Below are 15,359 nucleotides of genomic sequence, written 5' to 3'. Positions count from 1 at the left end.
CCCCTCCACCCCCCCACTGAGCACTCAAGCGTGCAGCAAAGCATTAATAAAGACACAGACTTGCAGTACCCCAAAATCTACTCGTCCACCCAGTAATTCGACATACCACAGGTTCGCTCTCTCCCTAATAGGGGAAAAAGAAGTGTCCCCATAGTAGACGTTATGTATTTGGATTTTCAGAAGGCTTCATTAACTTAGAAGATTAGTTCATCAGGTAGGAACACTTAAAATTGGGAATGATATGTTAGCATCGATGGGGGAATGGCTAAACAACAGAAAAAAACTGAGTCTGGATAAAAGACAAACAAGGCTATTGAGGTGTGTTTAAACTAGAATTGCTGGGGTGTGGGAACCAAACTGAAGAGATGGAGGAAGGGGCGGTTGGCTCACAAATAGAGAAAGCTTGGAGACGGTGCAAGAGGGAAGATAGGCAGGTGATCGAGAAGGGATATGCTCAGACAGATGGTTTGAGATGTGCCCATTTTGATGCAAGAAGCATCATGAACAAAGTGGATGAGCTTAGAGTGTGGATCAGTACTTGGAGCTATGATGTTGTGGCCATTACAGAGACTTGGATCGCTCAAGGGAAGGAATAGTTACATAGAGTGCCAGGCTTTAGATGTTTCAGAAAGGACAGGGAGGGAGGTAAAAGAGGTGGGGCTGTGGCACTGCTGATCAGAGATAGTGTCACGGCTGCAGAAAAGGAGGAAGTCATGAAGGGATTGTCTACGGAGTCTCTGTGGGTGGAAGGTAGAAACAGGAAGGGGTCAATAACTCTACTGGGTGTTTTTTATAGACCACTCAATAGTAACAGGAATATCGAGGAGCAGATAGGAAAACAGATTCTGGAAAGGTCGTAATAATAACAGTGTTGTCGTGGTGGGAGATTTTAATTTCCCAAATATTGATTGGCATCTCCTAGTAGAGCAAGGGGTTTAGATGGGGTGGAGTTTGTTAAGTGTGTTAAGGAAGGTTTCTTGACACAATATGTAGATAAGCCTACAAGAGGAGAGGTTATACTTGATCTGGTATTGGGAAATGAACTTGGTCAGGTGTCAGGTCTCTCAGTGGGAGAGCATTTTGGAGATAGTGATCACAATTCTATCTCCTTTACCATAGCATTGAAGAGGGATAGGAACAGACAAGTTAGGAAAGCGTTTAATTGGAGTAAGAGGACATATGAGGCTATCAGGCAAGAACTTGGAAGCATAAATTGGGAACAGATGTTCTCAGGGAAATGTATGGCAGAAATATGGCAAATGTTCAGGGGATATTTGCATGGTGTTCTGCATAGGTATGTTCCAGTGAGACAGGGAAAGGATGGTAGGCTACGGAAACCATGGCGTACAAAGGCTGTTGTAAATCTGGTCAAGAAGAAGAGCTTACGAAGGGTTCAAAAAACTAGGAATGTTAGAGGTCTAGAAGATTATAAGGCTAGCAGGAAGGAGCTTAAGAATGACATTAGGAGAGCCAGAAGGGGCTATGAGAAGGCCTTGGCGAACAGGATTAAGGAAAACTCCAAGGCATCCTACAAGTATGTGAAGAGCAAGAGGATAAGACGTGAGAGAATAGGATCAATCAAGTGTGGCAGTGGAAAAGTGTGTATGGAACCAGAGGAGACAGCAGAGGTACTTCAGTACAGAAAAGGATCTCAGTGATTATAGGGATGACTTGCAGCGGACTGAAAAGCTTGAGCATATAGACATTAAGAAAGAGGATGTGCTGGAGCTTTTGGAAAGCATCAAGTTGGATAAGTCTGGGATAGGATGAGGTGTACCCCAGACTACTGTGGGAGGTGAGGGAGGAGATTGCTGAGCCTCTGGCAATGATCTTTGCATATCAATGGAGATGGGAGAGTTTCCGGCAGATTAGAAGGTTGCAGATGTTGTTCCCTTATTCAAGAAAGGGAGTAGAGATAGCCCAGGAAATTATAGACCAGCAAGTCTTACTTCAGTGGTTGGTAAGTTGATGGAAAAGATCCCAAGAGGCAGGATTTATGAACATTTGGAGAGACATAATATGATTAGGAATAGTCAGCATGGTTTTGTCAAAGGAAGGCCATGCCTTACAAGCCTGATTGAATTTTTTGAGGATGTGACTAAACACATTGATTAAGGTAGAGCAGTAGATGTAGTGTATATGGATTTCAGCAAGACATTTGACAAGGTACCCCATGCAAGGCTTATTGAGAAAGTAAGGTGGCATGGGATCCAAGGGGACCTTGCTTTGTGGATCCAGAATTGGCTTGCCCACAGAAGGCAAAGGGTGGTTGTAGACAGGTCATATTCTGCATGGAGGTCAGTAACCAGTGGTGTGCCTCAGGGATCTGTTCTGGGATCCTTTCTCTTCGTGATTTTTATAAATAACCTGGATGAGGAAGTAGAGGGATGGGTTAGTAAATTTGCTGAATACACAAAGGTTGGGGGTGTTGTGGATAGTGTGGAGGGCTGTCAGAGTTACGGGACATTGATAGGATGCAAAACTGGGCTGAGAAGTGGCAGATGGAGTTCAACCCAGGTAAGTGTGAGTTGGTTTATTTTTGTAGGTCAAATATGATGGCAGAATATAGTATTAATGCTAAGACTCTTGGCAGTGTGGAGGATCAGAGGGATCTTGGGGTCCGAGTCCATAAGACACCCAAAGCTGCTGCGCAGGTTGACTCTGTGGTTAAGAAGGCATACGGTACATTGGCCTTCATCAACTGTGAGATTGAGTTTAAGAACTGAGAGGTAATGTTACAGCTATATAGGGCCCTGGTCAGACCCTACTTGGAGTGCTGTGCTCAGTCAGTTCTGGTCGCCTCACTACAGGAAGGATGTGGAAACTATAGAAAGGGTGCAGAGGAGATTTACAAGGATGTTGCCTGGATTGGGGAGCATGCCTTATGAGGATAGGTTGAGTGAACTCGGCTTTTTCTACTTTGAGCAACGGAGGATGAGAGGTGACCTGATAGAGGTGTATAAGATGATGAGAGGCATTGATTATGTGGATAGCCAGAGGCTTTTTCCCAGTGCTGAAATGTCTAGCACGAGAGGGCACAGTTTTAAGATGCTTGGAAGTAGGTACAGAGGAGATGTCAGGGGTAAGTTTTTATACAGAGAGTGGTGAGTGCATGGAATGGGCTGCCGGCGACTGTGGTGGAGGCAGATACAATAGGGTCTTTTAAGAGACTTCTGGACAGGTACATGGAGCTTAGAAAAATAGAGGGCTACGGGTAACCCTAGGTAATTTCTAAAGTAAGTACATGTTCGACACAGCATTGTGGGCTGAAGGGCCTGTATTGAGCTGCTGGTTTTCTATGTTTTATGTTCTATGTCCTAAGAGAAAATCTGCAGATGCTGGTAAAGATCCATTTTGTATTCGCTATCAGTTATCAGTAGAGTACTACAGGGATCGGGGTTTGGGCCTCAACTGTTTATAATCTGTATTAGTGAATTGAATAAAGAGACAAGCTATATGGCTGCAAAGTGTGAGGAGGGCGCAAAGACCGTGCAAAGGATATCAATCAATTGAGTGGGAGGATGGAGGATAGTTCCCCAGTTCCCTTAGATTAATTCTCATCATCTCTCTCTGTATCCCATACTTCCTGCGACTCAGAACTACATGTTCTACTGACTCCTCTTCCTGACTTTCCTCACACAACCCTGTCTGGTGTTTCCCTATCATTTTCAATGTTTTGTTTAATACACAGTGCCCCAGCCTTAATCTAGTCCACACAGTTTCCTCTCTTCTGTATCCACTACCTACCCTAGTACCTGCAACACTTTTTTGTATTTGATATAAATGCCTCCCTTTCCCCTCCCTGTCTCATCTTTCTTGCCACATTTGGTTGATTTTTTCCCCAGATTACACACTTAACCTCTGCTTTACTGATGAATGAAAAAAAAACTGATTAGTACTTTGTGACTACAGTGAGACTGCAAAATGTTGTGGTCCAATGTAATCTGGGAGACCTACTAGAAGAAACACGGGAAGTTAGCGTGCAGGTAATTAGTAAGGTTAGTGGTCTGTTCTCTTTTATTGCAAGGGGTATATCTGGAAGTTATCATGTAACATTACAATGCATCTGTCCACACACCATGGAACACTGTGCCCAGTGTTCATCCCCATTTTAAGAAAGAATGTGCTTGCACATAAGATTTTATGGGGCATTGATTGGGTGGATGTTGAAAGAATGCTTCCCTCAGTGATGGTAAATTTGTCCTATCTATTCCAACAGGAACAGTCAGACTGTGGAAAAACTAGTTAAATTCATTTTTTAACTTTTTAAATTGTGTTCACTCTTTTACATATTTTAGTCAAATTTTCTTTGTTATATTGAAATTATTTGTATTTATTTGATCTTTCTGTGGTTATCAGAAGCATTTAAAAGGGATTAAAGCCTTTGACAGTGTTTGTTTTCCAGGCCAGGACTTTAGATTCAGTCGTTTGAGGCCTACTCAATGCTTGCATCCCCTACCACACAAGATACCTCTTGGTATAGACAGTCAGTTTGCTCAGTCCTTGATATTTGGAAAAAATTATGATCTGGTGGGAGAGCATGAGTCTTATTCATGCTGACCAAGATCCAGCCATCTGTTTTTCTTCATCACAGATGCAGCTAGATCTGCTGTAAATTTTCTGGAGCTGTATACAACATTCATTAAAAAAAAATATGTGAAATAGTTAATCCCTTAATGTTACACAAAGCTATTTCTTTGAAATTATTTCATAGTGGGCACATTGATTATAATTTACTTTATAGTTCATGAGTAAGTGTTTCACTTGTTCCCTTTTGTCCACTATTTTTGTTATTCCCTAACTGTAGGGCTGCAATATTGTTCTTTACAGACCTATAGAGAGTTCCAGAAAATTTGAATTCATTGGATGACAATCACACAGAGAAGGGATTTGTTCCACTTGCAATCGACAGAACACATATTTTCTTACACCTCCAGCCTTCATGCTGAGCATGATGGATTGTGTCAGGCAGTTTTTTGTCTGGGGACCAAGGATCAGTCTGTGAATGTGCCATGCTGTGCTGAACCAATAGCCCAACATTTACAACAGATGTTGTGTTTCACTGTTGTCCACATCTTTATCTTTATTAATTCATATTGCCATCAGCATTTGTGAACATTTGTGAACATCTGGCATATTTACTAACAGAAAATAGCAAATCAAAGTACTGTGCTGTACTTGAATTCTCAGTTAAAACATTATGCCAGATTGCATGAGAAGTGAGCCCAAAGTTCAATCATTAAAAATATCTGTATGATTCCATAGATATTGTAAGGCTTGTCTGTAAGCAAAACAGTCATACTATTTAAATTGTGACTTGTAGCTCTATTTCTATTATTTTTACAATAACGAGAGACAATATTTCTTCTCTTTTTCTGGTATATTCCCAATTATGGGTGATGCTGACAAGGTCCCATTTATCACACTGCCCACCCCAGTTTCTCTGACAAAGCAATAGAGTTTTTTAAAATTGCCATTATTAGCTGTTCATACCACCCAAATGTTTGTGCCTGTCAAAGATTTCTGTATATTTGAACCACCAGTAACAAATTGGATGGAGCATATAAATCAAGCTGGCAATTTGCTATTTTCAATGTGCATCATTGTCGACAATGGATGCCATCCCTGTATGCACACTGATCTTCCCGTCGTCCATGTTCACAGAAGTCCTTGGTCAGGATGGAGAGATTGAAATAAGATCAGTGACTTGCTATCCTGCTTCCTCTAGACAAGATGAATTAAAAGCACAGTGCACTAGAGGAGGCAAGACTGGAGATAGAGCGGCACTGATCAAATGATCAGCTCGATTTGGCTAATTTAGGCAGTTCGTCAGTTTAGACAGATTAGAACATTTAGACAGTTCTGCTAATTGCACACCTGGGCAAATGATAAGTAATGTATGAAAACCCTGGAAATGGTGAGGGCTATTTCTTAAGTCAGTTGAATTCGGACACAAAATCGCTGGTCTTTGCTGTGATGATTAATCTGTAATGTTAAATTTTATCTGCATTCCAATTGAAAATATACTGATATATAAATAATTTAATCCACAGAAACAAGGTCCAACTAATCTTTTGTTGCATCACTTGGTCCGAGACATGAAGCAGGTAAAGTTGGGTACAGAAACACTAGCAAAGTAGAAAATAGTCCGTAGTTACTCTGTTTGAGCAGAGTGTATCTCTACTTCCAAAATTCAGCTTAGTTTCAGAATTCCCAAGCAACTACTCCTAGATCGTGGAGAGAAAAAGAGAGAGAGAGTTCAACTTACACTATCCTATGTGACTTCTGAACAGCCTGCATTTAATTTTAAGGTACACTCTCTCATTCTGGATATTCCCATTCCATACTCTATCATATTTTTTTCACCCTCTATCCAAAATCAAATCCCTTAATCATTTTTCTCTCATTTAAGTAACTATGTCAGTAGCAGCATAAGGAGATAGTTTTACAGTATCCATATGGTACTGTAAAAATATCATTTCTGAGTGTTAAATGAGACAACTTTCTTGCTGAATTTGCATTTGTGTTTATTTGGAAATGCAGAAAATAGTTCCTGTTATTAATACTGATAACACATTAATAAAATTTGTTCTGAGGTACTACCATGTCTTGGATTTGTTATATGAAACTATTGCTTGTGGCAATTGTAAATTGTGATTGGGATTCTTTGCTATATTGAATTATTTAGCCCAATGACAGATTTATAAAACAAAAATCAAATCACTTAGCTGCATTCTGTGCCAAAGGAAATGCTAACACGTTAAAGGCTGGAAAGTAGGTTATTTGGCTGCACCAGGAGATAAGCTGGGATGGAATTCTTGAGGAAATAGTTTAGACATCATTGAAGCACCCGCCATCCAATTAATATGAAAATAAACAGTCCTGTTTAAAACTGTCAATTGTACTGTTACAGATAAGACAATATCTGAAAAACTGAGAAAAGATCTAACGGGAAAGATTATGTCTAGAGGATTTTTGACTCTTTGGAAGAACATCAATAATAATTTTCCCACTCACTGTTGTTTGCTGGGTGGGGGATTGTCTTTGGTCATTCAACTGATAGAAGGAGTCTTTTTCGTCTGCAGTTCTGTATCAGGCACCAAGTATCCTTCTCTTTACATTCAGTGGGGGTTGGGGGGGGGGGGGGAAGTTCCAAGGCAATAATCTCAAATTGTAACAACTAGGTAAAACCCACAACTACATCTCTGTGAAATATAACCGAGCGTGTAATATCAGGTCTCAACAACTGGCAGGAAGCTGGAGGACTCTTGACTGAGGGTTTTTCTAGCCTCAGTCACAACCCCTTATCTGTCAGGAGTGCATGGAAGCTCACTCATTAATTTAAATAGAAGGTGATGAGATGGTTGAAGAGAATTTTACAGCACAAATATATCATGCCAACTTTATTGAGCATTTTAATACCAGCATTTGTTTCTAGAGCAACCTACAACCTGGTTACAAGGTTACCCTGATCGATATTGGTTTAGTGATGGAATACCTGGTAGGAGGTGCATACAGAAGCAGCTATACACAGAAGTCCTTCAGAGTCCTCTACAACAGCATCTACAGACAGCACAAGGTATTAAAATGATCAATTTGTCCTTCTCCTTTGGGGTGTTCTGTTGCTATATTGATAGCATCAAACTCGTTGATTATTATTAATTTTTTGTTAAGTATTTTATCAATAATTATGAGTTTGTCAATTCTGGAACAGGCAAAAGAAAAATAACTGCTGATAAAATTATTTCTGCAATCAAATCTTTTGATATTTAATCAAATGCTTTTTCATAACCTTTCTGAGGAAGATGTGACTTCTTGAGTGTTGGTACTGTTCATGCTGACTTTTCTGTCATTCAGCAGGGGACAAGTGTGTCAGCTTTTTTCAACTGTTTGAAACTTCATAATAAAGTTTGAATGCATAATCAGTGAAGAGAGATTGCATAGTTCAAATATACATGTTCCAGGGGATTGTTAATAACCTAGTGGTAGATTAAGTTGGAAAATTTCTGATGCCCTAAGATACGCACAGGGATTGATGATATGACTTTTGAGTTTGGTCCAAAATTCAACACTAATGTGGCTAAAATTTGCATAGTGCTCTAGTTCTTTATTCTGTTAGTATGCAAAACTCTACCAATTGAAAATATTTAATAATAATAATAATATTTAACTCTTCACACCCTTATGAATTCTTAAGACTGTGAGAGAGAAGATTTTTTTTTCATTTCAGCCGTCGTATCCAATCATCATCTAACTATGATCCTTAGTTTTTGATGCCCGACCTGCATCTGTGATGAAAGAAACAAGGTGACAGGATCATGGTTGATGCGACCTGGATCTTAGCATTTAACTTGTCAAATCCGATATAAATTTTATGTTTCTGTTACCTCCTATTTTTTAAAACCCAGAGAATATAGGCCCTTCAATCAATCACTTCTCATTGGATAGCCCTCTCACTCAGGAAAGTAATCTAATAACATCTTTGTCACACCACCTTTGAAGATAATATGGTTTAAGAGATCAAAGTATACAAATATAATCATCTCACTAAAGCTGTGTACAAGTATTCTTTTAAAAAGTGTTCGTACTCTTGTGTGCTTCAACCTTGCAATAAAGTCCAATTAGTCTTACTAATTGCTTGCTGTATCTGCTTATTAACTTGATATTTGTACATGGATGAAGCACTTTGAATCTTTTAAATTTATGTTACCAATCTTTCACTTTTTATCTATTGTGCTTTCCTATTCTTCCCTTCAAAATGATCAAATTTCTGCTTCCTACATTCTTCTCTGAAATTATTTTAGAAGGCTTTTAAAATTGTCAAGCTTTTTTAATGGCTGCTGCCTGGGTGTTTCAGAGCCATCTCTTCAAATAAAATCTTCTGGTATGGAAATGTTCCTTTGGTGTGTTGTAGAACCTTCAGGAAAATCAGTCAATGAGCTAAGTTCACTTTTCTTCCTTTAGTCGAATTGACTTTAACATTAGATTGCAAACTACAGCAATCCGTCAAAGTGCAACTTCAGGATTTTCCCGTTAGACTAGAATGTGGAGACTCATTCTCCTGACTGAGGTTGGTTTCACATTTTTGAGGAAGTAGCAGTAATCGCCTGTAATTTTTCCACCACCCTACCCTCTGATCTGCAGATTGGTGTTAATCACTCATACATATGTAAGGATAGGGCTTCAATGTTTCCTTCTTAAATCACAAGTCAGAGGGATACATATAAAATAATGATTCTCATAAATATTGTCAGTTTATATGCAGAAATATTACTAAAACGAATCTTGGAAATAAATGTATTTTTCATAGCGAGTTGGCCGTCTTTGTGTAACCAATTTCACTCAAAGCTGGAGCCATCATTCCCTGCACAGAGAACCAGCTTCCATAATGGGAAATAGTGAGCCGAGACTACATTCCCAGTTCATTAGAACAGCTCAACCATACAAACGCAAGGTACAACATCCTACAGTTGTATTTACTTTGCAACATGTTATGAAGAGTGCTTGTGATGAAGATGCAATTCCAACCAAATCTTCTCCAATCCTTAATAAGCAACTCAAAATCACAATATTCAGGTCACCTTTTGTCTTAAAATTCAAATTTTATATGCAACATATAATGGATATTGAGAATGTTGTTAGCTCTTACAATATAACCATAACATTTCATCACATAAGAACTTCATTAACTGTTGGAAAGAGATTTTTTATGTTGTTGACAATTTGGACTGAATGCATTGTGTATTCTGTATAACTTAATGAAACTGCCCTTTACTGCTTTGAGTTTGGTACAATTGTTACTCTAACTATTACTGCAAATCTTTCATTCTTGAAGTGAAATTAAAATCTATAAAAGGAAGAATAAGTTTTACTGAATGCATTATTAATTTCTTCCATGAATCATTTGTCCACTCTATATACCTTCATGACGACTTCACACAATTTCTCAGTTTCTCACCTAATAATATTTAGGAAATATAAAAACAGATTATTAGCAGATAAATCATTGGAAATACATAATTTTAAAATTGTTTTCCTTAATTTGATGTGAAATGATGCCTTGTCCTTCCTTCCTTGCACCCTTAACTCCTGGTGGAGTTGTCGGGGCGCTGTCATGACAAGCTTTGCACCAGTCTGTTCCGTCTGTCGCGGTTGTGTGCTAGAGCCTGGGCCACCGCGAATGTTTTCCCTGTCCATTCTTTAATGTTGTCCGTCCATCTTTTCCTCTGTCTACCTCTCCTTCTTTTCTCCTCCACAGTTCCTTGTAGAACGGTCTTTGCAAGGCCACTGGATCTTGTTACGTGGCCGTACCATCTCAGCTTTCTTTTCTTCACCATTGTGAGAAGGTCTTCATGGGGGCCAACGTGGTGCTGGATGGTCTTGCGGACCTGCTCGTTTGTGATGTGGTCCAAGTATGAGATGCCCAAGATGTTACGATAGCATCTCATTTCCAATGCCTGTATCTTCCTCTGTAGCTCTGCTGTGAGAGTCCATGTCTCACAAGCGTACAGGAAGATGGAGAATACCAATGCACGCAGGAGTCTGATCTTGTACTTCACGGTGATGTTGCTGTCCCTCCATATTGTCTTGAGTGCAGTCATTGTGCGGTTCTTGCCAGGACTTCTGGTTCTGGTGCCTTGTACTCATGGTAATTAGATCCTTAAGTGCTGTATGGAACCTCTTTTAGACTCTCTTGTTGGACAAGACTCCTCATCAGGAACATGCATTTTTTAAACTCGCCCTATAGCATTTTATTGTATAAACCTGTTGTATAATGAGTCTGTGGATAATGCATGGATTTTCATGGGGCCAGTGAGCTGCTCCTTGTATAAATCAATTAGTTCACTATTCCATCCAGAAAAATTGGCAGGGACCCAATGGTGATACGTACCTACAGAAAATTGTTTGGGACCTAATTAAGTTTGAATCTCCGTCCAGCCAGAATATGAAGGGCCAGCTGAGGAGAACTAGTGTTTAGTGTGTTTATTTTAGCCCCACTAACTGGGATGCCTGTTTGAAGCTGGTGGACAGCAGACTGGAATGCTGGGAAATTGCCAAGGAGCTATTCTGATGTCCTGATTTTGGATTTTCAACTTGGAAAGTTTTAGAAATACTCACAGCGGCCAATCAGGAAAGAATTTTTGTACTTAATGAATATCTGGCCAATTCTGCATTTATACAACTGAGTTGTCACTGTTATTACCGTCTTTACTTGAATTACTGAAGAAAGTCCAGGAATTCTATTCCACGAAGAATAATTCATAGCCTACAGAAATCCTGCACATATTTTGATTAGTTTAAAATTACCAGAAAGTGGGCAAAAACTCTTCCTCAGAATCTGTTGCTTTTCTATTTCTATTAACCGGAGGTCACAGATCTCTCAGTGGGTGAGCATCTGGGGGACAGTGACCACCGCTCCCTGGCCTTTAGTATTATCATGGAAAAGAATAGAATCAGAGAGGACAGGAAAATTTTTAATTGGGGAAGGGCAAATTATGAGGATATAAGGCTAGGACTTGCGGGTGTGAATTGGGATGATGTTTTTGCAGGGAAATGTACTATGGACATGTGGTCAATGTTTAGGGATCTCTTGCAGGATGTTAGGGATAAATTTGTCCCGGTGAGGAAGATAAAGAATGGTAGGGTGAAGGAACCATGGGTGACAAGTGAGGTGGAAAATCTAGTCAGGTGGAAGAAGGCAGCATTCATGAGGTTTAGGAAGCAAGGATCAGATGGGTCTATTGAGGAATATAGAGTAGCAAGAAAGGAGCTTAAGAAGGGGCTGAGGAGAACAAGAAGGGGGCATGAGAAGACCTTGGCGAGTAGGGTAAAGGAAAACCCCAAGGCATTCTTCAATTATGTGAAGAACAAAAGTATGACAGGAGTGAAGGTAGGACCATTTAGAGATAAAGGTGGGAAGATGTGCCTGGAGGCTGTGGAAGTGAGTGAGGCCCTCAATGAATACTTTTCTTCGGTATTCACCAATGAGAGGAAACTTGATGAGAGTGAGGACAATATGAGTGCGGTTGATATCCTGGAGCATGTTGACATTAAGGGAGAGGAGGTATTGCAGTTGTTAAGATACATTAGGACAGATAAGTCCCCGGGGCCTGATGGAATATTCCCCCAGGCTGCTTCAGGAGGCGAGGGAAGAGATTGCTGAGCCTCTGACTAGGATCTTTATGTCCTCATTGTCCATGGGAATGGTACCAGAGGATTGGAAGGAGGCGAATGTTGTCCCCTTGTTCAAAAAAGGTAGTAGGGATAGTCTGGGTAATTATAGACCAGTGAGCCTTACGTCTGTGGTGGGAAAGCTGTTGGAAAAGATTCTTAGAAACAGGATCTATGAGCATTTAGAGAAACATGGTCTTATCAGGGACAGTCAGCATGGCTTTGTGAAGGGCAGATCGTGTCTAACAAGACTGATAGAGTTCTTTGAGGAGGTGACCAGGCACATAGATGAGGGTAGTGCAGTGGATGTGATCTACATGGATTTTAGTAAGGCATTTGACAAGGTTCCACACGGAAGGCTTATTCAGAAAGTCAGAAGGCATGGGATCCAGAGAAGTTTGGCCAGGTGGATTCAGAATTGGCTTGCCTGCAGAAAGCAAAGGGTCGTGGTGGAGGGAGTACATTCGGATTAGAGGGTTGTGACTAGTGGTGCCCCACAAGGATTGGTTCTGGGACCTCTACTTTTCATGATTTTTATTAATGACCTGGATATGGGGGTAGAAGGGTGGGTTGGCAAGTTTTGCAGATGACACAAAGGTTGGTGGTGTTGTGGATAGTGTAGAGGATTGTTGAAGATCGCAGAGAGACATTGATAGGATGCAGAACTGGGCTGAGAAGTGGCAGATGGAGTTCAACCCGGAGAAGTGTGAGGTGGTACACTTTGGAAGGACAAACTCCAAGGCAGAGTACAAAGTAAATGGCAGGATACTTGGTAGTGTGGAGGAGCAGAGGGATCTGGAGGTACATGTCCACAGATACCTGAAAGTTGCCTCACAGGTAGATAGGGTAGTTAAGAAAGCTTATGGGGTGTTAGCTTTCATAAGTCGAGGGATAAAGTTTAAGAGTGGCGGGATAACGATGCAGCTCTATAAAACTCTGGTTAGGCCACACTTGGAGTACTGTGTCCAGTTCTGGTCACCTCTCCATAGGAAGGATGTGGAAGCATTGGAAAGGGTACAGAGGAGATTTACCAGGATGCTGCCTGGTTTAGAGAGTATGCATTATGATCAGAGATTAAGGGAGCTAGGGCTTTACTCTTTGGAGAGAAGGAGGATGAGAGGAGACATGATAGAGGTATACAAGATATTAAGATGAATAGATAGAGTGGATAGCCAGCACCTCTTCCCCAGGGCACCACTGCTCAATACAAGAGGACATGGCTTTAAGGTAAGGGGTGGGAAGTTCAAGGGGGATATTAGAGGGAGTTTTTTGCTCAGATAGTGGTTGGTGCACTGCCTGAGTCAGTGGTGGAGGCAGATACACTAGTGAAATTTAAGAGACTACTAGACAAGTATATAGAGGAGTTTAAGGTGGGGGGTTATATGGGAGGCAAGGTTTAAGGGTAGGCACAACATTGTGGGCCAAAGGGCCTGTATTGTGCTGTACTATTCTATGTTCTATGTTCTAAGTTCTCTGCCTCATCACGATAATGAATTTTGAGAGTAATAATTTAAAATGAATCTAGTGCCAGATAGCACAAGAAGTGCTAAAAGAATGTTATACTAATTTATGAACTTTACCTATGTGAAGGTTATGTTTGATTTCATTTATCTTGTTACAGTTTTTGTTGCATATATCTACTACACATTAAACCTAAAGTTTAAAATATTTAGAAAGACAATATATTGCTACCAATATTTAATTGTGTGCTACTTTCAGAACCTCAACTAAAACTCTTTTAATCTAAGTTTTTTGTGCTCAACTATTGAAAACCTGGCCTACAATAGATTTGCTCATTTTTATCTATTCTCATCTGCCATTTTGATTTTTACAGGATAAGTCTGTTTTACTTTGTAAGTCAAAACGGAAGCAAAAGGAAGAAGTAATGTTTTCAGAGGATCATGATTCTGCAGGTTTTATTTATCCCTATAATGACCTGCTGGTGTGGGCAGTGCTGATGAAACGGCAAAGGATGGCCATGTTTTTCTGGCAGCATGGTGAAGAAGCCATGGCGAAGGCAGTCGTGGCTTGCAAACTGTACAGAGCCATGGCTCATGAGGCTAAGCAGAGTAATATGATGGAGGATACCTCAGAACAGTTAAAACAATATTCCAAGTAAGATTACTCATTTTTCAGCTTTTACTTCCATCTTCAATGCAATGAAATGGCTAAGAATAAAGTTGAAGGAAGTTGCATTATCCCATGTGTTAGCTACGTAATTGCGGACAGGCTTAGGATTCCTTCATGATTGTGTAAATCCCAAGCTCGTCCGGTGAGCTCTGCTATTTGTTTCCTATTTGTGACCTGCTACTGACCTCCATGTGGAACCTAAAGACAAAGCAAGAGCTTTTTGGTAAATTCACAACAGTTCAAAGGTTTCAAAGGTACATTTAATGTCAGAGAAATGTGTACAATATACATCCTGAAATTCTTTTTCTTCGCAACCATCCACGAAAACAGAGGAGTGCCCCAAAGAATGAATGACAGTTAAATGTTAGAACCCCAAAGCCCCTCAGCTCCCCCTCCCATACATAAACGGCAGCAAAGCAATGATCCCCCCCCCGCACCAGCATAAAAAAAGCATCGCCCTCCCCCCACGAGCACTCAAGCATGCAGCAATAAAGACATAGACTTGCAGTACCCCAAAGACTACTCGTTCATCTGGTATTTGACATACCCCAGGCTCTCTGTCTCCCAATAAGGAAAAAAGAGGCGTCTCCGTTTCGCAGGGAGAGGAGAGACATAACAAACAACTCATTGGTTTACGATGTTAAAAGTCTGTTACATGGCTTTTTCTGAACTCTGTGCCCAATGAACTCGGGTCTCTGGGCACACAGCCAGAGATCTTCCGTCTCCCACGACACACTGATTTCCTGCAGCGGCACCGACCTCAATTTCCCCCGCCTCCAGAGCCACGAAATCCCAAAACTCCGAAGGTGAGCTAGTTTTCTTGGCTGCGTCCTCGGTATATTGAATAACGGCCAGTCGTGAGACCCCGAGAGCGGGTTCCGTTACTGTGAAGAACCAAAGTCAGCATGTTACTGAAAGTCAGCATGCAAAAGAGTCACCGTTAGGCGCCATTGTCTCTCCTAAACTCTGCCCCTTTGTGAACAAGAACTGCTTTCTAGACATCAGTGTCAGAGTCAGAGCAAATTCAGGTTCTTTGGACTATATTATGAGCTACTTCT

At 40.6% G+C, this 15,359-nt stretch overlaps 1 protein-coding gene across 6 annotated transcripts in view; it reads left to right on the top strand.

Annotated features, from left to right (window-relative positions):
* Positions 1-15,359, top strand: part of LOC140211611 (transient receptor potential cation channel subfamily M member 6-like) — a 177,080-nt gene that overhangs the window by 77,304 nt on the left and 84,417 nt on the right. For 5 of the 6 annotated variants that reach the window (XM_072281519.1, XM_072281520.1, XM_072281518.1 and 2 more), the window contains 4 exons: positions 6,054-6,107; positions 7,439-7,579; positions 9,311-9,454; positions 14,006-14,286. In XM_072281519.1, coding sequence (XP_072137620.1) covers positions 6,054-6,107; positions 7,439-7,579; positions 9,311-9,454; positions 14,006-14,286 — 620 coding nt within the window. The remainder of the gene's footprint in view (positions 1-6,053; positions 6,108-7,438; positions 7,580-9,310; positions 9,455-14,005; positions 14,287-15,359) is intronic. The other variant, XM_072281522.1, reaches the window with a different exon arrangement.

Source organism: Mobula birostris, chromosome 17 (assembly GCF_030028105.1).
Source record: "Mobula birostris isolate sMobBir1 chromosome 17, sMobBir1.hap1, whole genome shotgun sequence".
Classification (NCBI taxonomy): Eukaryota; Metazoa; Chordata; class Chondrichthyes; order Myliobatiformes; family Myliobatidae; genus Mobula; species Mobula birostris.
This window is presented reverse-complemented; position numbering and strand designations above follow the sequence as displayed.